The following is a 20,081-nucleotide window of genomic DNA, read 5'->3' on the forward strand; positions in this document are numbered from 1 at the left end:
GTGTAAATATACAGTATTGCACGGGGGTGTGCAGAAATGCAAAACTATGCAAAATATTAGAAATGAAATACATATTACAACATTTAAAAGATAAGGTGTACTTTTGCTCTAGTTGCTATTCTTTGTCGGCGCTGGTAATAATGTCTATTTGCATAAACATACGCGGGCTAATAATTAGAATGATAACCTACACATTACGTCCGCTAAAATAATAGCTCATTTTTTTAATACTTCATCGTAGTTGGGTACATAAATGTCGGTTAAGAAAAAACAAACATAAATCATACATTGCAAAAGGTTCTTAGTAACGATTCGCGCAAGGTTTTCATTTCTTTGTGGCAGTATCGCTTTTGTACCACTCGACTCGATTGCTCGACGATGTTGGAGTTATTCGGTCAGACTCACGCTCTTTTCAAATCCTTCCATGCCGTACATTTAGAAAGGATAACATGGAGGTCGTTTGCTGGCGCAGGTCTGCGACATCAGATGTGCAGCATGGTGGCGGCAGCGCATTCGCAGCAGCACGACATGATGGCGACGAACCTGTCGACGAATCTCTCGGCGAACCTGTCGACCAGCCTCTCGTCGAACCTGCAAGCGGCGATGCAGGCCAGCCAGCATCATCACAACAGCAACAACAGCGGAGCGGGTATAATCGGCAGCAACAACGGCAGCGGTGGTGTCGGCGTAGGTGTCGGTGGTGGCGGTAACAACGGAAACTCGCCGCTGAATCTGGGCTTGGCCAGTCCAGGGTCCGGTGGTCCCCCCGAAAGCCCGATGGAGAGTCCCCTTGCGAGTCCGCTGGGTCCCCTGATGGATCCTGGACACATACCCAGCAGCGTGGAGGTGGGCATCGGCGTCAGCGGAATGACCTACAAGCCCGCGCGGAGCTTTGTCAGCCCGCGACCCGAGAATCTCTTCCAGGAGGACATCGCGGACCTCGTCAAGAGTCCTCACGGACTCAAAGACAAGGACAAGATCCCCGTGAAGCTGGAGCCGTTGACCGACTCCCGTTGCGAATAGTAAGATGGACGGAGCCGAGGACGAATGAGCTAATCGTTGCATCGGCGCTCCGTTTCCACCGCGATCCCAGCAGGCTTCTTCTGCTCAGCCGTGACTGCGAGCAGCAGCCTGCTCTTTCCGCGGAATTCACGACGGAGGCGGCGTTCGTAACGTCACGGATCGTCGACTCGATCCGTTCCATTCCAGGAGCTGGTCGATCGATCGAGGTCCGTTCGATCGCGACCGAGCCGTCGCTGGCGCGGCTGCTCGATTCGTTCGGTCTCTCGATTCCAAGGGCCGTCGTCCGATCGACGAATCCCAGTTTCCCCGAAGCTCGACGACACGCGATAGCGCGCTAAAAAATATTCCAATATCGACGCAATGTTTTTCAGTCCGCTATCCGTGCACCGAGTTACGTGAAAATTGGAGATTGCCAATTGTACGACGTTCCTTGTCAGTCTCGAACGGTCCGCGCGACGATTCGTCCTCGCAGCGACGCTAGAGTATACCGCACCGATCTCGAACGAGATCGAGGATCACAATCAAAACAAAAGAGGGAGGGAGACGAATGGATGAGAGGCGCGGCCCGAGCCATCGGGTGGGCGACGTGCAGTGGTTCAGAAATCGAAAGTCCTGGCCAATATTCCAATGGATATTCGAGAAATTTCATCTTCTACGTATTTTAATAAATTACTCGGGAAAGCAGAAAAAGAAACGCGATCTATTCTAATTTTGTTTTTTTTTTCAAATTAACGTGTATTTTGGGAAAGCTAACTTCTAGGCGTACAATCTTGTTTCTAATACAGATATATCGCCTTTAGAATCATTTATACCGAATCCACTAAACAGACCTGGAAAAGATTTTATGTAATCTTAAAATATTCCTGTAAAAACAATATAAGAAATTGATTAGACGTAATGGCTAGCATTCTCCGATTCTAAACCACTGTGCGGCGGGAGCGCGCGATCGGTGCTCGATTTTTGAAAAGCCGAGGGCCGTTTCCTCCGATCTCGAACATTGATCGCGACAAGCTCGATCGACACCGAAGATCGCCAATTCGAAGGGAACGTTCCGTAGCTACCTGCTCGACGACAATTCGCTCGCGCTATTCTTCGGCCGAGCGAAGCGATCGCACAGGATTCGAAGCGGTGAAACACGCTTCGACTCGAGATTTATATATCCACGCATATACGATTAACCGTACGTTTAATGCCAAATGTATAGTAATTGGCGAGCGATTGCGAGTCGCGAGCCACTATCCGCGTCGATCGATCGACGCTGACATCGACGCTGTGCGAAATCGTCGATTCGAAAAGAGACGCGTCGCAGTTTTTGGTCGGGACTCGACTTATCGTCAGAGATGGGCAAAATTACAAATTAAAATCGCTAACGACGAATGCGAGACTTCTCGTTCGTTGTTGGCCGAATAAAGATCGAAATTTGAATTATAGAATGATAATTCTACTTTAACTGCAAGTCTAGCATTCGAATGAAATTTTCCCCGTCTCTGGTGAAGGGAAAGAAACGATCTCACGGTCCAGTCTATGTAGTATCGGACCGAGGGAACTCGAGAAGTCGTAATCGTTTGTTGCGCGTCCAAAGTCTGCTCCCGACTGTCCGTCGAACGAGATGACGACGTAACCTCTACGGAACGAAAGAAAACAGAAAAAATTATGTTGTTCGGCTCGAGCGAACACGTGAGGACGCAAAAGGGAGAACAATTACCGATTGCTGTACTTTATTAACCGTAAAGATTGCCTTCCTGCCATATTTGGGGTATGCCAAGTATAAAAATTATAAGATTTAGAGATTAGGGAAATGAGAAATTAACGACGAAATTCATTGAATTTGGAACTGGAGAAAACGTCGATAGATGTGTGCGCGTGAGTGCCGATTGATTACATGTGTCGCGTGTCGTGTGTCGTGCGAATCGACGAAAGAGTACCGATGCGACTGGATCGAGAGAATGGGTGTGAGTGCTTTTGCTTCGGAGAAATCGTGCTATTTTTCAAAATTTTTGCATGCTGCGCGTACGACTTTTCGCGAAAGGACCCTCGATCCTCGACAATCGAAGAACGATGCGCGTCGGGTAGCCGATTCGTTTGCGATTCGATCGGACGCGGATCAGGATGCGCGTCTACTCCTACAGAGATGGGCATAGTTTCTTCTTCTATCGCCGTATTCACCGATAACGAGCTGAAATTTAATTGTTTACTCAACTTACCGATGACACAGACGAACTATATGTATATTGGGCAAAGCAAAAAAGTACACTCAAATTTCAAAGAATTTTCGTAAACTCCGGCAAATTAAAATTACAAATAGAAAAAGTTTAATTTCATGTTCGAATAAAAGGATTGCCCATCTCTGCTTCTCGATCGTTCTTCTTGCCACGAACCGCGGTTCAGAGATTTCGTGCGACGTCCGCGAGAGCCTAGCCATCCTGGGGGCAGAAAGAGGGGAAAACACAGAGAGAATGTGGAAGAATGCGGGTGCGAGTGAGACGTGAAAAAAGAGTGAGGGAACTTTCTAAAAAACTAAAAAAAAGTACAGATTTTTTAAAGTTGGCACACCGGTTCGAGTGACTCTTTGTAAGTATTAAAAAGTAAACAAGAAAAAAAAATTCGAAGTGGCCTTCTGTAAAAGGAAAAGACCATCGCTTTTCGCTTTTGCTCGGAAAATGGAAGCGCATAGGTTTTGTCCGTCGTGTTATCCGTTTGTCTAGACAATTTTTCGGAAATAAAAATGAAACGTTGTTCTCGCGCCACTCCCCTACCTTTAGGGAAGCTTTAAGGAAAATAAAAAAGACGGTTTGTAGGAAAAGTGCTCGAGGAGCTATCGATTAGAAAAATTGTATTATTATCGGCGATTAGGAAATTAAATATGCCGGGGAAACTCTGAAACGCGTTATTCTTGATACGAAAGATTTTTTTGGGGCGTAAACGAATAAAAAGAAACGTTTCAGACGGGGGGAAAAAGTACCTCTGGTGGAACTGAATTTTATTTTCCGCGGGAATCGGAACGATCGAGAGGAAAAGTAGGGAAAAATAGAGAAAACCGAGGAAACACGGTAGGTCGCGATTTTAAAAGATTTTATTACAATTTAGGCTTAATGTGTTCAACGAGAAGGTAAATTTGAACGAAACCAGCGCCGAGGTCGAAAGAAATTCGCGATCCGAAGCGAGGGGTTGGGGGGGTTGAGAGAAAAGAAACAGAGAAAAAAATTATACGAGTTCAAAGAGCCGCGAACGAAATTGCGAGAATTAGCTGGCCAGGGCGGGTGGGGGGTGGTGGTGGTGGGGGAGGGGTTGCGGAGAGGTCGGGAGAGAAAGTGTGCGAGAGAAAAGGATGGGGCATGTGAACAGGCGAGAATGTGGAAGAGATTAAAATTAATATTGTATAAAAAAAAAAAGTAGTAAGTGCCTTCCAAAGAAAAAAATTTAACGTGTCCCGTAGACCGTGACCACTTGTACATGATGAAAAGTCGTTCGAAATTTCGCATCACCGTATGAATCGTTTGTGACTAAAAAAAAAAGATGAAAAAAAAGAAACTATGAAGAGAAAGGGAAAAAATAAGCAAAGAATATTATTTGTGGGGACGTTGCGTAAAATTATGAAACAGTTTGTTCCGAGTAAGCGTATATGATTCTCTTCGTCTCGTCTCGAAGTCTCAGAGCGACGCTGCGCGATTTCTACGAGGAATATTAAACGAGCGCACGGTTTATAGTCGAGGATTAGAACCAAATGGAGGAACTCGAATATTTTGCGAAACAAACTTTTGGCTCTTCTTTTACGTACCGACGCGATGGAATTTCTTCTGTCGATTACGCAATGTGTCTACGAATCCTTTTGTGTGCGTGATAAGAGCGAATGTAACAGGATCTACAAGCAAACCGGACAAAATTTCTGTTTCGGATCTAACCCATCAACCGGTAATACCCTGAATGGCATATTCTCGTAAACGTTTCGAGCGAAGATAGACGGTGTAAAGGAGGGAGGGTAAAAAGCGTGTAGCTTGAATCAACAGAGGGAACGGATATTTCGAGGAACTTTCGTTTACGCATTTTGATATATATCTGTGAACGGATGAAGAAAAAAAAAAACAAAGATACTTATATTACATACATAAGGTGTAAGTGAACAAAAAAGCATCTAATACGCTATTATTGATATAGGACACAAAGTAAAGTAAATATATATATGAGACAAAAAAGTATATATATACATAAATTGATATATTGACGCTATATAAGGTTGCTGCTGGATGCGTTTTACTTTGAAGGAAGATGGTGCGCCAGTTTTCCGTTCAAACGTCGTCGAGGACGAAACAAAAGTTCACAGGATGAGATTAAGTTAGACAAAAGTATAAGGACCGTAGAGTCGAAGACAAAGTAGCTCTTAGAATTTTTATCGAGGCAAACGTAAGGACGGACGGGCGTGACGCTAGTATACTTTCCAAGAGACAGTGAGAGGGAGAGAGCACCTGGCCATTTGTCCTCGTGGCTTCTGCGTTTCGCTCGCTTATCGATCGCTCTCTCTCGGGTTTTCCGTCCTCTCGATCCGTCTTGCGCGTCCATCTTTCCACGAACACCCGAAACGTGGATCGAGACGTAACGATGGGCAAAATTTCCAGTAACGAGTGAAAAGGTAAAAGAAATCCTTCGATAAAAATTGAATCGCGTTCGATCGAATAAATTGCTACGCGTCCAACTTATTTGTCGTCTATTATTCGAGAGGAATTCTGCCCATCTCTGTCGACGGCAAAAGGAAAAACATCGCGAATCGAACGCGAGATCGAACGAAAGACTCGCGAGCGAGGCGCTCGTAGTCGCGAGGCCAACAACACTCAGCTGCGGCTACATCGACGCGTTAACGTTTGGAAATCGTGCTCTTATTCGATTAGTTTGAATTTTTTATTAGTCGCATGAAAAAGATGGTCCGTTAACTACGCTTAGAAACAGTGACATCCGACTACTCGATCGATTCGTTTATCGCTTAGCTCGAATATAAATTACTTCACGAGCATGTAAATAATTGAAAAGTATAATTCGTGCAGTAGAGAGTTGACATAAAAAAAGGACAAGTTGTTTAACCCTTCTATACGGGCGACGACTATAGTCGTTGAAAATAATTGATGGTGGCCGATCGACGCCAAAGGGCATAGCAAGCGCAATGGCCAATCAACGCCGCGGGCACTGCGATCGTTGCGCGATCGGGGAGTCCCGTAGCGAAAGGGTTAACCCCGTAACTCGTAAATATTCGAAGCAACGGCTTCTCGAGTATCGCGGTATCCGAACGTTAACGCGAGTCTTGTACACACAAATTTCTAATGTTCTACTTCAGGAATCCGTGAAACGGGATCTAAAATGTATCACGCACGCGCCGAACTCTTTTTCTTTATTTTCTACCTTAGCTTCGAGGTATAACATCGTATTATAATTAATGATCGACCCGATATGCAAGCCACACTTGATACGCGATAAAGAAAGGAAAAAGGTACCGAAAAGAATCCCAGCAAGCGGTAAGAATGAAGCGATAAACAAAGCGTAATAGTCCCGTATCTACGATTTATGGCTAGTTTACAGGACGTGTAACGTGTAACGGCATTCGCTGTTGAAGAGAAAGAGAAACGTTACGACAGCGGAAGAAGAAACGCGCTCGGAGCAGCGAATAGAAGGGGAAAAGGCGCGCCCGACAATCGCGTGTTTTCCATTTCTTTGCTGCGCTATAGACCGAACGATTCGAGGATAAACTCTAGGTGGCATCCTAATTTACAGGAACTAGTAGTCGAGCAATAGAACCGCACATTTTTCAGAAACTGATTATTTAATCGTACACACCCCGGCCGCCTGCCGAAATCCGACACACACGCACACAAACGCGCACCCGACAATTGTACGGTCACGTACATGCATAACCTACATACACACGTACACAAAGAAAGCACGACGGTATAGGGGACAGCTACGAACCGGCTGGAGGCAAAAGATCTTGGCTGCTCAAGGTCACCAACGTTGAACGGACAGAGTCGCATCGAAAATACACGGTCGAGTTGCTTTTCTAGCTAGAGGACAAGATTCTATTCGTTACAGATCGAATAAACATTAGAATCTCGATTATACGATACGTCTCGTATCGAACAAGATGGAACCATTGTTCGATCCAATAAAATTTGACGTGCCTCTGCTCCAGACCGACTGAAATTATTTGACTTTCTTTATTACTTCTTGGAAACATCGAAGAAATAAGAAAGCTTGATCGTTGCGACTGGGTGTAATCGATCGACGGTCTCGAACGGTCGCATTCTTTTGCCTCTATTCGAAGAACGCGGCGAATAAACGGAAAGTATTAGCGAGACAAGAAAGAATGACAGAAAAGGAACAAGTACACTAAAGGAGAACACACAGTACGCTACGCGACAGACAGGCACAGCCGCGCGTTCACTGTAAATAGAGAGAATGCAACGTTAATTGTACGGAAAAGTTCATCTTTATTATCGTAACCTGTAATATATTTATTTGCCCGATCGTGAAGATACTTTTACGTAGTTTAAAGATCCGAGGCCTCCGTTTCATTTGAATCTGTCGCCGAAGCACGCTAACGTGGCATTGGTCGCGCGCAACGAGGGAAAGCGTTTCGTTTTGGTACGATGACAAATATTTTTCAAAGTGTTTGCGAATGAAATTCTGGAGCGTGTGGCCTCTCGGACCAATGCCTCGCGATACAATTGGAAACGAGATCGAAACAGGACAATCGTTTCTCGACGTTCTTTACGGAACCGAAACGTCCATCCTGTCTTCGTTGTTGTTTCTAATCTCGATCGATACGTTCGAAATCGTCGCGGCCTATAGAAGAAAAAAAGAAACGCTCGCTATCCAAGGACGACGACAAACGCAAAGTTTCTTTGCAGATGGCGATAGTTTATAATTATTATTGTTTCTATTTTACGTTAAACAATGTATTTCTTTTGAGTAGATAGTCGAGAATTGATTAAACCGACACACCCATATGCGAATAGTTGCGCGCGTGTCTTTACCGGAGACGCCCGAAATAATGTGTATGTACCCGTGACGAATCGCGAAGCGACGTTTGTTTTCCGTTCTCTTCCGAACCACCTTGGAATGCACCGAGACTTCGGATAGAGATAGTTTACTTTTTAGTCACGGATGCAAAGCAAAACCTGTCACCCATTACAAATTCCTCTTTTATTTATTACCGATTAGCATGTAAGATGACGTTCTACCGACATATGCTATAATTATAAATACACCCTATATATAGTGGAGTAAGCGTTACATTACCTACCTACCTACCTACCTTACCTACCTACCTACCTATCCGTGCTTGACGGGTGAAACAAACAGATGAATCACGCAATCATACATTTAAGTTGCTATTTGGCACGTATATCTAAGTAATATACTAACATAAACAGTATGCAATAATAAATATGAGAAATTAAACACGATCTCTTTCACTGAATCGTTCGATAAACCCCCTCCTTTGAGTATCCTGTGTTTTATTGCACGCGATATTTCACCTATCGTTCCCGAGAAGAATTTCAATTACAACCCGCGACGAATACGAATTTCTACTAGAAAATATGGAACGGGTAGAGGAATAGGTGAAATCTACGTCGCGGTTACTTTTCTTGAAAACAGTTTTTATTTACATTTCATGATAAATAAATTAATTTGACTTTCTCTGATAAACTCAAAGTGGAAACTTTGTATACCATCGTACGAAGACGCTAGAATCTGTGGGTTGGCAAAAATGGGCAGACATGGAGAAGCTTCGAAGCGAAGTAGTTTGAGTATCTTAACAATTTTATATAGGTTCTCGTATCTTTTCCAATATCCTTCGATCACGGTTCCTTTTCCCAGTAAAAAGACTTTGAGATCACACTTTTCCGCCGGTTTGTATGTTATTCATATTAACGTTTTGTTGCACCGGAACGTTCGCGTGTTGCGAGTTTGAGTGGCTTGGATTATTTGGTTGTGGTACCGCATTATTTTGGACACTTTGCGGTACTTGATCTTGTTGAACTGGAATTTGTCCTTGTTGCTGAACTGAAATTTGGCCATGTTGTTGAACCGGAACTTGTCCTTGTTGCTGAACTGGAATCTGTCCGTGTTGCTGAACCGGAACTTGTCCTTGTGGTTGGGCGATGTGTCCTTGCACTGATTGCACTGGTACGTGATTAGGGTATTGTTGCTGAGAAACAACTTGAGGATGTTGAAGATATTGCGGATGATTTTGATCATGGAATTGTTGCTGATGCGGAAGATCCTGATTGGGTCCTCTTGGGTTTGCGAAGTCCTGAGGATGCGGAGACGCGTATTGTGGCGGGAACTGTAAATTGTCGGACAAATTTATATCGCAATTCGTTTTCGATTAAATATATTTTTCAACTGCAACGAGCACACCGATAGTACAAACGAAAACTTCTTAATACCCTCTTCTACTGTGTTAAGTTTACTTTCTTCTTTTTTCTTTATACATATTATAATTTGAAACATTGCAATTACTTACCGGGTCGTGTTCAGCAGGTATATTACCTGGGTGTGGTTGTAGCTAATAACAGCAACAAAAAGTGCATAAGCTAATTATTATCAATTACGAACACATTACAAACAACACGGCGTAAAAACAAGAAACAAAACGAATGAGTCGATACTAATGACTAAGGACACCACAAACTACGGTATTCTCATCTAGGAACAAAATTGAAGTACTAGACGATATACTATTATATCTCAAGTTTCAAATCTTCCGTCACAAATGCTACTCGAAAATGTCGCACTTTGTTTCCTCGAATACCAATTGCGTCGTAAGATATTTCAAATAGTTACTGTTTTTATTGTTACTTTACACATGCTACTAACTAAACGTGTATATTAAAGCATCAAAGATAACACAATCGATGCAATAAAACATTTCTAATAATCAAAATCAATCGTTGTTATAATTATTTATATTTTTGTACGTACCATTCCTTGAGCGATACGTCTTTGCATTTCCTCCTGCTTGTATCTTTCGTAAGCATCGAATTCTTCTTGGGTGTAAATTTGTTGTTCGTCTAACGGCTGCCAACCTTGGTCTTGTTGAAAATCGGGCCTCTTGGTTTGTTCCAAAAATTCTTCGTAGCTGTAATAATAACGTAACGTCAACGTTGTTTAAAATAAATGAAAATCGTATATACGCACCTAATAAGTCCATCCTTATTTAGGTCAGCTTCGTTAAATACATGCTCTCTCATTCTTTCCAGTTCCTCCGCGCGCTTAAATAAAACCTCCTCCGATGCCCCCTGAGCATAAAGTTTATCCAATTCCTTCAAAAATAGTGTTTTGACCTCGTCTTGATCCCACATTTGGTTACCATCGATATCTATGATATTTATTGTTACACGTTAAATAAAGTTGCATTTGAAATAAATCGAGTAGTAATTTTTATCGATCGACATTTATCGTAATACTGTATTACCATGTAAGAAAAAGAATGTTCTGGGATTAAAATCTTCGCTATCCATGTGATCCTGTTTCTCCCATACCTCTTCCAATTGTTGTTTACTACCCGGATGATGTATCTATAGACGAAAAACATTATAACCATAAGAGATAGAAAAAATGTAGACAACATATATATTATACAACTTACGGGGTCGTGTTTTTTTTGCTTTTCTCTCAATGCTTCTAATTCTTCCTCGTACTTTTTTTTCTCGATTTCGTTCATATCTATGATAAATAAGACGCATCGTTAGAAACAATATTAGTACAAAATAGAAACTATACAGTCAATCTATAGTCGTACGTTTTAATTTTTCCTGCTCCTCAAATTTTTTTTCCATTTCGTGTTGCTTAAATTCCTCCCGTCGCTTTCGGTCAGCTTCTGCCAAATCCTTTGTAGTCTGGAAGAAAAGACTAATTATTAAAAAAAACTAATACATCGTCTCTGTTTATTAATCGCAATTTAGATCGATAGTAACTTCGTAATACCTTGGCAATTAATTTCCTCAAATCTTGTACTTCAAACGATCGTGTATTAACATAGTCTAAATGTTCGGGTATCTTAAGATGTTCCGTATCGAGACCGTATTTTATATCGTTTTCTTTTGTCGCGAGATGTCTCAATCTCTCTAGTTCTTTCCTCTTTATCTCATCCAACTTTGATCTAACATTGTGATTCAAAAATTGTAGCTGATCAGCTATTTTTCCAGTCTAACAAAGAAAAAGCAGTTCACAGTCTACACTTTTTATTGTTGGTTTCAAAAGAATATCGTACTTCTAACTCACACGTATATCTGCGTCATCTACTTTTTCCAGCTTGGCACGAAAGTCTGGATCGCTTTCGAGCACTTGAACTACTTCCATCAGGTACCTACGATACTCCATAATGTCTGCCTGTAGAAAGACAATACTATATGTACAAGTTTTGTTACGATAAAAACACAAAACATAAGTAGTACAAAACCTACCATTTCTTCGACTTCTTCAACTTCATTGTTTCCATCGTGTTCTCCATCCTTAGTTTTCTGATTAACAGGAGGTGCAACGGATAACTGCACTGTTATGATTATCGAGACAAGTAACAGGAAATACTTCATATTTCTGCAACAAAACGCAATGCAACTAAATTTAGAAACGATTATAACCTTGAAACAAAAACAGCATACTCGATAGATCAAATGAATGGGCTTTTCGAAAGCAATTTTCTAAAAATATCACTTTGACGATAGTTTTTCAATTTACCACGTTTACACTAGAATCGACTAGAACAACTGACGACAGGTCTAACGAACACGCAACAGATGTTTCATCACGAAAATTATTACAACGAAGCATTTACATCGAAAATGCGCTGATGCGACTAAACGTTTCAAGCATTCCATCCGATACTTAAAGAGATTCTTTCTAACAACTGTCCAACAATCAAGAAATCCAAAGTATCCGACGAATGGTGATCCACGCAATTTTCTATGGCATCGTAAAATCGTTGCACGAGTACGAAAAACGACGAAAACTTTCTCCCGAAACTCCAAGAAATGAAAAGCGAGACTCGTCCACGAACTCGAATTCAAACAGACTGATCGAGGTCACGTACAAAAAAATATATATACAAAGAATTCTTTTTAATATTAAAGTTTACCGTTACTTTGATCGGTTTCAGTGAAAGTAGTAGAAATGCAACAATTTTCACTCGTCGCGACAAGAACAGAAGGCCCGTTGTTTTCGCTTGAAATCTAACCAATGAAAGTACGCGGCTGATCTTCGTGCACGAGTAAGTAACCGTAATCGCATATAATCGTACGTGATTGATCAGTCGCGAGATAAGATTAACGATACGTACAATATGTATGTGTGTACCAAGATTGGATGAACGGCGAACTCGTCCAGAATATTCAACGATGGTTTATCGATGCAGGAACGAAAGTGAGACTCGCGTGTAACACGCGGACGCAATCTTTGTTTCCCAAATAGATAATGACGCGAGCCTCGGTAGCGGTATTTTCACCGATACGGAAAAAGATCCATGGGAGTTCCCCACCCGACTGCGACCTGCTTTGAACGATCGCTGACGTTGGTAATTGATATCGGCTGACGTCAAGATCTCAAAGAAAACAAGACACAAACAAGATCAACGGAAACACGGGACTGGTACTGATCAGTACCGGTCAGTATCGATTAATGCTGATATATTCACGATGCACGATCATAGAGATCTCTGTGGATACGATCCCTCCTACCGTCGACATTTTGTCCATACGTATACGATCGAGTGCATTGCGTTGCACGAGTTGTACAGCTTCTGCGCTAGATGGCGACAGGAGTATGTAAATAGAGTGCTTCGTTATCCTAATCTATAATTAGGATATGAACAAAATGCGTAGGGAAACAAGTAAATTTTTTTGGATTAATTTCTTGACAATCATTGGTTTTCTTTCGATTGTTGCGTCGTTTGTCGCGTGGACGTCTCCTTTCAACGGAGTTTAATTATCTAGAACTTTATACTTGTAATTGTATACGTTTCAGATCGGTCGATGGGTATTCGTTGCGTTCCATTTAAAATCACCTTTGACCTTTAAACGATGCTGCTGCTCGCTAATTGACGAGTTTAATGGAAATTGATTTCATCTTGTTATACATAGGTATTTATGATATCCAACCTGCGCAATTTTAGGCGTCATTCAGATCTTTCGAACAAGTTAAGCTTATATTACTTAATATTTAAATTACTGTTACGGCATGCAACAATCGCGAGTGATAGTATCGCGATGACACGATAAAAATAAAATAAAACCCGAAGAATGCTCGAAAGCAATTTCTTCTTCTGTAAAGGATTCGCGTAGCATTTCACATTTACCAACGATGTTAAGGAAACATTTCATATATATCGCAACATCGTGTCAAAATTATCGTCGAACTGGTTTTTGTACAGTTTTACCTTGACGGTAGAAATCTAAAGAGGAGGTGAAAGGATCGAATGCATAACTAGAAATAGAGTACGATATACAACGGATATTATGACCACGCCCGTGACCGATCGAAACCCGTACCGGGCAACAAAATTATCCTGTCAGTTCGAACGTGGCGCGAAGAATAAGACAAAGGTTTCGAATAATTTATCGTTTTATTGCGTTCACCGTAATAATGGCCGCAGTCGAAATGGCTTCTGTTCGAGTAAATTGCAGTCGCTGCAAATCGTAGATCACGTACACACTTTTAATTGTGTTTACCAACTTCGAACGAAGACGTCTCTTTAAAATAAAGTAAAAGAACAAAGTGCTCCGGAAATGGCGTATCGCGTAATCGAAGAATGGCGCGCGCCCTCAGGGGAAGAATGGCGAGGGAGAGCTCGTCAAGGATCGCGGCCACCCCGGCGAACACGTTCGAAGATTCGTGAACCTTTGAATTCCTCGAACGGTCATTAGGATGAAAGTATACCTGTGTCCGCGATCCTTCGTAGACCTGTTGCCTACGGACAATGCTCGGCCCGACAAGTGTTTTCGTATCTGATTGACCCATCTTTGGACCGAACGCTCCGACAAACGGCTAATTTTTCTTCGAGCTAACGACCTTCGTATACCTGACGTATCCCTGGCCCTCCCGTCTCACCAATTTTGTCTTTTCGACTTTGTCTCTTTCTCGCCCCGTGAAACGTCCCCCGAAGGGCTGCGAAGTCACGCGTAAACACACCAAAGAACGAGTCGAAGACACCGTGAACGGTATCAGAAACGAAGCTTCGAAGGAACGAATTTCGATTCCATTCGAAGGAAACGATGCAACCGTTCTGGGAACGTCAAGATCGCATTGGACACGAGACGCTGATTCGCGAAAGTGTCCCAGCGCCGCGAAAAGCGGGTTCCAGGGAGTCGACGCGTCGTGTCCGACTGGACGAAAAAAGTTCTCGGTATACGGCGAGATATGGCGGAAGCAGCTAAATACTTAAACGCTCGAAACTCCGGGCTTAAATGCCGTTGATTGCAGTAGGAGGGAAATGAGAGGTTGCACGATGGACTCGTGTCTCGTAGCTAGCGAGCGTTCTTGAAGAAGGCGGCGCGCGTACCGGTCCGAGTCCTTCCTTGAATCGCCCGATAGATGATCACTCTCCTTTCGATCGTGCTCGACACGCGGCCCGATTCCAGATTCGAAAGCTTCGCCTAGGCTTGTTCGTTCGTTCACCCTGACACTAATCGTGTCTGTCTGTTTCGTTGCCCCGCGTCGCGCTGCACCTTACTTTTATATACTTCGTAACTCTTCTTTTTCTTCTTCTTCTTCTTATTATTATTATTATTACTATTATTATTAATCAGCTGAACAAAATATTACGCGTCTTGTTAGACAAACTACAATTTTGGTTACTCACCATCGCGTGCACTTAGCCGCGAACGAGCGTTTAGCGTATCTGCGATGGATCTTGGGCATGGGTCAAGCCCTATCGAGCTTCCGTTCGAATAGTTTTCACTGGTTTCCTCCACGCGAAGACGCTTCCTAGTCGAGACACCTGTGTCAAGTTCACAGATACCATCGACGATGGCAAACAACGTTGTTTTGGCACTCACCGTAAGGGATGATCGGCCATGAGATAAACCGAACGGAAACATCTTAAAAGGTCCATCCCGATTTCAGTGAAACTTTACAGTTTCGTAGAGTGGTCGAAAATAAGGCGATTCCGTATTTTTGCTGCGGCAATAGCTCGAGCTTAGGGGGTAAAAGTGCTAATCTTTGAAATAAATTTGATTAAGGGCAATTAAAGCAGCTCTGCGAATATGCAAAATCGTGGAGGGGGAATGTCTCGTAGACCTTCCTCGTGAGAACGAAGAAGAAACCGAATAGAGAGATGGGGGCGGAGAAGGAGGCAGGAGACCGGTGAAAGGGAGAAAGAGAGAGGAACGGAAAGGTAGAGAGGCAGCGGAACAGGTAAAACAAAAAGTCAGGAAAAAATTGAAAACCTGTCTCGCGCGGTTGGTCGCTCGGAGTCTCCGGCAGAATGCGAGCGGACACTCTTCTCCTTTTCCACCACCATCGCTATCAGCAACCACCACCACCAGCGTTGTTCGGCAACGACTTACGGTTAACAACTACGCCAGCGGCTGCAGCAGCACCACCGCCAACCGACTCGCTTGGCTACCATCGCCAACACCTCCTTTTTCCTCCTCCTTCACCTCTTTCCCTTTCCGCTTCTACGTTTCTCTCGGTCCACGTCCTTCCTTAATTCAGTCCAATGAGAGCCGCTCTTCGATTCGTCGCACCCGTCACAGAGATCTCTACGCGTTGATTTCCAGAGGATACCTTTTCTCCGTTCCGTCCGTTCTGCTCGGCTCGACTCGCCTCGCCTTCGCGACCAGTGTGCCGTGCCGCGGTTAGGTTCCTCGACTCTTGCGACGCTCGCGTCTTCCATTCGCCTTCGGGATCGCAGTTTCGCCAGTTTCGCCAGTTTCGGTGTGGAAACGATTGGTGCTGAGAGAAAGCGTCGACTAGCGCCGATCGACCGAGTGAATCGCGAGGAATCAAAGGATATAGTGGACGGAACGGATGAGACTCGCGCGCGTGCCTATCTCGAACCGCGTACTCGAAGGATCTTCCAGGAATAGGAAGCCCCTTCGGCGGTCCTTCTAGGAAGAGAAAGAAAGAATTCCCTTTGCGGTAAAGAGAGACTACGATAAGGATATACCTCGCGGAGGAAATATGTCTCGTGGCAGTCGCAACGTGAACCGGTTGCGCGCTCTTAAAATAGTTCTCCGCGCATAGGTTTACCCGCTCTGCCCATCGCACAGCTCGCTGGAATACGTCGCAGGACTGCCAGGTAAACATCGAACGAATCTCACAATCGGTCTTCTTCTCTCGATCAGGAATCAGAAAATGCTTCTTCGGAGGCACACCTCTGACCTTGTCTCCGAGATACGTTGTCCATCGCGAAGCGCGTTTTGCACCATCGATCGCGGTAACTACGCTTCGAACCGTTGCCCCGATCGACCGAGATCTTGCGATGCACACTGGACCACGCAGTGGTATGTACGTCTCCACGGGGCTCAAGACGGAATGCCGCTTCGAGGCAGAGATCTAAAGACGAGACGAGTGGAAACGTTTTTCAAAATCGCACAACAAATTACATAACAACGATGTATAGATGTCATCGTAATTTCAAGTATCCGTACCTTGCCGATTTTTCAATGAAAATCCGTCCACGTGTTCCCTGGGGGTCTCGTACGTGTTGATCCGTCTTCGCGCGATATCAGATTCTTGAGAAACCTCTTGGCCGCGAGCACGCATTTACAGTCGGCCATTTCACGATCGATCGAGTCAGTCTTTTCTATAGTTTCCAAGAACGAGGATACTGGCGAGACCAGTCTAATGCGACGCTTTGCGATAAACCATCCGATCATGTTTACGGCAGACGTGAATTCTCAGTATCTGCAAACTTGGAACGATCCTTTGTTGACGAAACAGTTTTCCTGTGAAATAAAAACAAAAAATAAATGCGAAAGAGGAAGATGGAAGATGGGCGTAACGGGGAGATTCGAAAGCCCCGGACCGCCTTCCAGGAAGCCGATTGCCGTTTGTTATTGAAGTTATTCCATCGCCTCGGGCCAAAACAAGGCGAGGCTGTAAGCAGCACGTCTGTCCCTGGGTGACGAGCGTTTACATTTCAATACAGCTGGAATTTTTCTAAAACCGTACGTTCGATGTCTCGTCTTCGATGCGCGCGGCGCCTCCGTAGTGATTCCTTCGTTGCATAGGACATCCGCAGCATTTCAATTAGCCACACTTCGTGGAATAAAAATTGCAGTCGTTTCTACGGAATCGCAACGACGTGTTTTCGGTCATGTAGAAACGTCGCTGCGACGATGGCTTTCTTTTTCGGGATCGTAATTCGGAACTATCGATCGTGCTATCGGTGACTATTCGTCACCATATCTTCTATTGGCAGAAGATTTCTAGCAGCAAACTACTATAAAATATTCGATGGTTTTGCTCTGTTGAAGAAGATTGAGCGAAATACGCGCGATAAGAAATGTCTTCGCGAATGAAAATCATCTACTATTCAACGCTCGAAAGTTCAATCGCATTCAGTGAACTTCTCCGACTTCCAAGAATGCAAAGCATTTGCGCGTCAATTGCCGTGCGTACGGTTCGCAAATTGTATTCCGCGACGCGTGGATAGGAAACGTTTTTTTAAATAAACACTTGCAAAGTTATCGTGGGCGAATGGAAGAGGAGATGAAATTTAATTTGATTTCTATCGAATAAAGAAGGTGGGATTCTTACGAAATTCTCGAAAGGTGTCCTCCGTCTCTTTTCCTCTGCGTTCACCTGTTGCGAGTGCCTGAAATCCTCGACCACTACTGGGGATTTAATGAAGTGGCGCTTGTCGAGGGTGGCACAGGGTTACGCTGGCGTCAAAGGGACACGATTACCTGGAAGAAGTCATCGTAAAACCGATCCATCCGCTCGGTATTCATTTATGACTGCACCTTTCGGACGTTAAAGTGGGGGAGTTTGTGTGAAAATCGAGACTCGTCCTTAAATCCTGTTAGTCGGTTAAAGTTCGTTCGAATAGGACAGGCGCCAACCAAGTATCGTCGAAGCTTTTCTTATGGATTGCAAAATCGTATTCCGAAGCGAAGCATCGTCAGACTAATACTTCTTCGCGAGGTAACGTACAAATAATCATTTTGTCGGAACAGCACGCGTAACTGGTCGTTGAAATGGAATTCCTTTCCAATAATAATTCACTTGAAATGTCGTAGGATGTGATTATGCGTGGTATAAATAGTCGTTTAATTGGCACGTTTGAAAGCTGTAGTTATTACGCGCGCGATCATTTTCCATCGAATTATCGGACTTTGCGTCTTCGAGATCGTTTCCTTCGTCGGTCTTTTATAAACCTCTTTCGCATTCCAGTATTTGCGAGATTAAAAATTCGTTCTTTTGGTAGTCATTTCTCTTAATGACATCTCCTGACTCATGTTCATGAATATTCTTAATACCCTTAATCGAGGCTCATGGTCGTAATCAACGCACGCGATTCACGGGTCTTCCGTAGACACGCGTCTCGTTGCTTCTTCGCGACGTCACGTTGTCGGAAAGAAGCGGCGCCAATTTTATCACGGTTTTTAATTGCCACCGATAACTTTCTCTCGGAACACGTGGACTCGATATCCCTGGTCGTAATTCATCATCTTCGAAGCGTAGCTTCGAACATCTGTCGAGGACTGGACCGGTGTGACGTTAATGTCCATTGACGGTTGTTTCTTTAGAACACGATGACGAGCTGGAGCAGGACGCTGGTCGTGGGCATCATCGGAATCTTGCTTCTGGCGGCGACAAAGAACTACAGCGAGGCTTGCAACGAGGCGATCTGCGCCAGCGTCGTGAGCAAATGCATGCTTACGCAAAGTTGCAAGTGCGATCTCGTTACCTGCACTTGCTGCAAGGAATGCTTCTCATGCCTCAGCTATCTCTACGACGAGTGTTGCTCGTGCGTAGGTAAGACAACACTTCTCAACGATGCTTTTCATCGAACTATTCTTCTTCGTTATTCTACGTAATTAATATAAAAACACTATCTAATTACCATTCTTAATCGTTCGTTCCGTTGCCCGCAGACCTATGTCCAAAACCAAACATCACGGATAATCCATTGAGTAAAAAGTCACACGTGGAGGACTTTAGCGAGCCTATGCCAGGTCTGTTTCAAGCGCTAACCGCTGAGCCGGATCCGCACGAGAGGTGGCTCACGTTCACGTTTCCGGTGGACTTCGACATGTCTCTGTTCACGCCGAAGCACGAGAAAGAGATGAAGTATCATATGCGTGCGTATCTCTGGAATTTTCGTAATCCATCATGTGTTCCGCGCCATCTCCTATCTCACCAGAGTCCGTCCCTGCTTTCAGAGACTGCCGACGAAGAGGTGCACCCGTTGAAGCCGAACGTGATGACGGTGAACTGTACGGTCGCGTTTATGGCTCAATGCAACTCCTGGAACAAGTGTCGTGCGTCTTGCCAAAGCATGGGCGCCACCAGTTATAGATGGTTTCACGACGGTTGCTGTGAATGCATAGGGGACACCTGTATCAATTATGGGATCAACGAGTCCAGATGCGTACACTGCCCGCTGGACAAAGAAGAAGACGATTTGAAGGACCAGTACGACGATTATGGTCAGGACGAAGACGATCTGGTAGACGACGAGATCGACTAACGACGCGCCTGATTCCCCTTCGAAATACTGTGGTTGTGTCGACGGTGCGTGCATATTCCCGGTGACAATTAGTCCTTTCGGAACTAAGCAAAATCGAGCAAAAGCAAACGAAACGATGATCGAACTCGTGTTAAATGTGTATGTAAGTAATCCTGTAGCGTCGAATATTTTATTATTTTTCAGTGCCATACGAATAAAGCTGTACACGTATCGTATCGAATCGTTTTTAATGGATTTTATCGTTCAGATGGTAAACGTAATCCGTGTTCCGCTAACGCCTATTCGGCTTGGAACGATGAAGGATATACTTTAGCAATATTAAAAGGATCGTAGAGACGTGTGATTTAAAAGATCATGGACGATGCGCATTCCTGTT

At 43.9% G+C, this 20,081-nt stretch overlaps 3 protein-coding genes across 15 annotated transcripts in view; 2 read left to right on the forward strand and 1 right to left on the reverse strand.

Moving 5' to 3' along the window:
• The window catches only part of LOC128872291 (protein bric-a-brac 2-like), a 239,417-nt gene extending 231,129 nt beyond the window's left edge, over window positions 1-8,288 (forward strand). For 3 of the 6 annotated variants that reach the window (XM_054114815.1, XM_054114816.1, XM_054114817.1), the window contains one exon: window positions 440-8,288. In XM_054114815.1, the coding sequence (XP_053970790.1) occupies window positions 440-1,023 (584 nt within the window). In that variant the 3' untranslated portion in view covers window positions 1,024-8,288. The remainder of the gene's footprint in view (window positions 1-439) is intronic. The other 3 variants (XM_054114818.1, XM_054114819.1, XM_054114820.1) reach the window with 1 other exon arrangement.
• Window positions 8,289-8,649: 361 nt separating this feature from the next.
• On the reverse strand, window positions 8,650-15,679 carry LOC128872298 (nucleobindin-2). 7 transcript variants are annotated; one of them, XM_054114837.1, is made up of 11 exons: window positions 15,453-15,679; window positions 11,478-11,610; window positions 11,296-11,403; window positions 10,999-11,220; window positions 10,814-10,910; window positions 10,661-10,737; window positions 10,487-10,589; window positions 10,210-10,390; window positions 9,994-10,150; window positions 9,536-9,577; window positions 8,650-9,355 (listed from the first exon to the last, which is right to left on the reverse strand). In XM_054114837.1, exons 1-11 carry the CDS (start codon window positions 15,524-15,526, stop codon window positions 8,903-8,905), a joined length of 1,647 nt encoding a protein of 548 aa, XP_053970812.1. In that variant the 5' UTR covers window positions 15,527-15,679; the 3' UTR covers window positions 8,650-8,902. The 7 variants fall into 7 exon arrangements, with proteins under 7 accessions (XP_053970812.1, XP_053970818.1, XP_053970815.1 ...); XM_054114843.1 differs by lacking the exon at window positions 15,453-15,679 and adding an exon at window positions 12,367-12,762; XM_054114840.1 differs by lacking the exon at window positions 15,453-15,679 and adding an exon at window positions 12,350-12,761.
• A 53-nt stretch (window positions 15,680-15,732) lies between these two features.
• Window positions 15,733-19,920, forward strand: LOC128872303 (twisted gastrulation protein homolog 1-A-like). Of its 2 annotated transcripts, none has more exons than XM_054114858.1 (4): window positions 15,733-16,306; window positions 18,762-18,990; window positions 19,110-19,316; window positions 19,398-19,920. In XM_054114858.1, exons 2-4 carry the CDS (start codon window positions 18,768-18,770, stop codon window positions 19,703-19,705), a joined length of 738 nt encoding a protein of 245 aa, XP_053970833.1. In that variant the 5' UTR covers window positions 15,733-16,306; window positions 18,762-18,767; the 3' UTR covers window positions 19,706-19,920. The 2 variants fall into 2 exon arrangements, with proteins under 2 accessions (XP_053970833.1, XP_053970834.1); XM_054114859.1 differs by lacking the exon at window positions 15,733-16,306 and adding an exon at window positions 18,024-18,156.
• The last annotated feature ends 161 nt before the right edge of the window (window positions 19,921-20,081 follow it).

This window comes from Hylaeus volcanicus, chromosome 2 (assembly GCF_026283585.1).
Source record: "Hylaeus volcanicus isolate JK05 chromosome 2, UHH_iyHylVolc1.0_haploid, whole genome shotgun sequence".
NCBI lineage: Eukaryota > Metazoa > Arthropoda > Insecta > Hymenoptera > Colletidae > Hylaeus > Hylaeus volcanicus.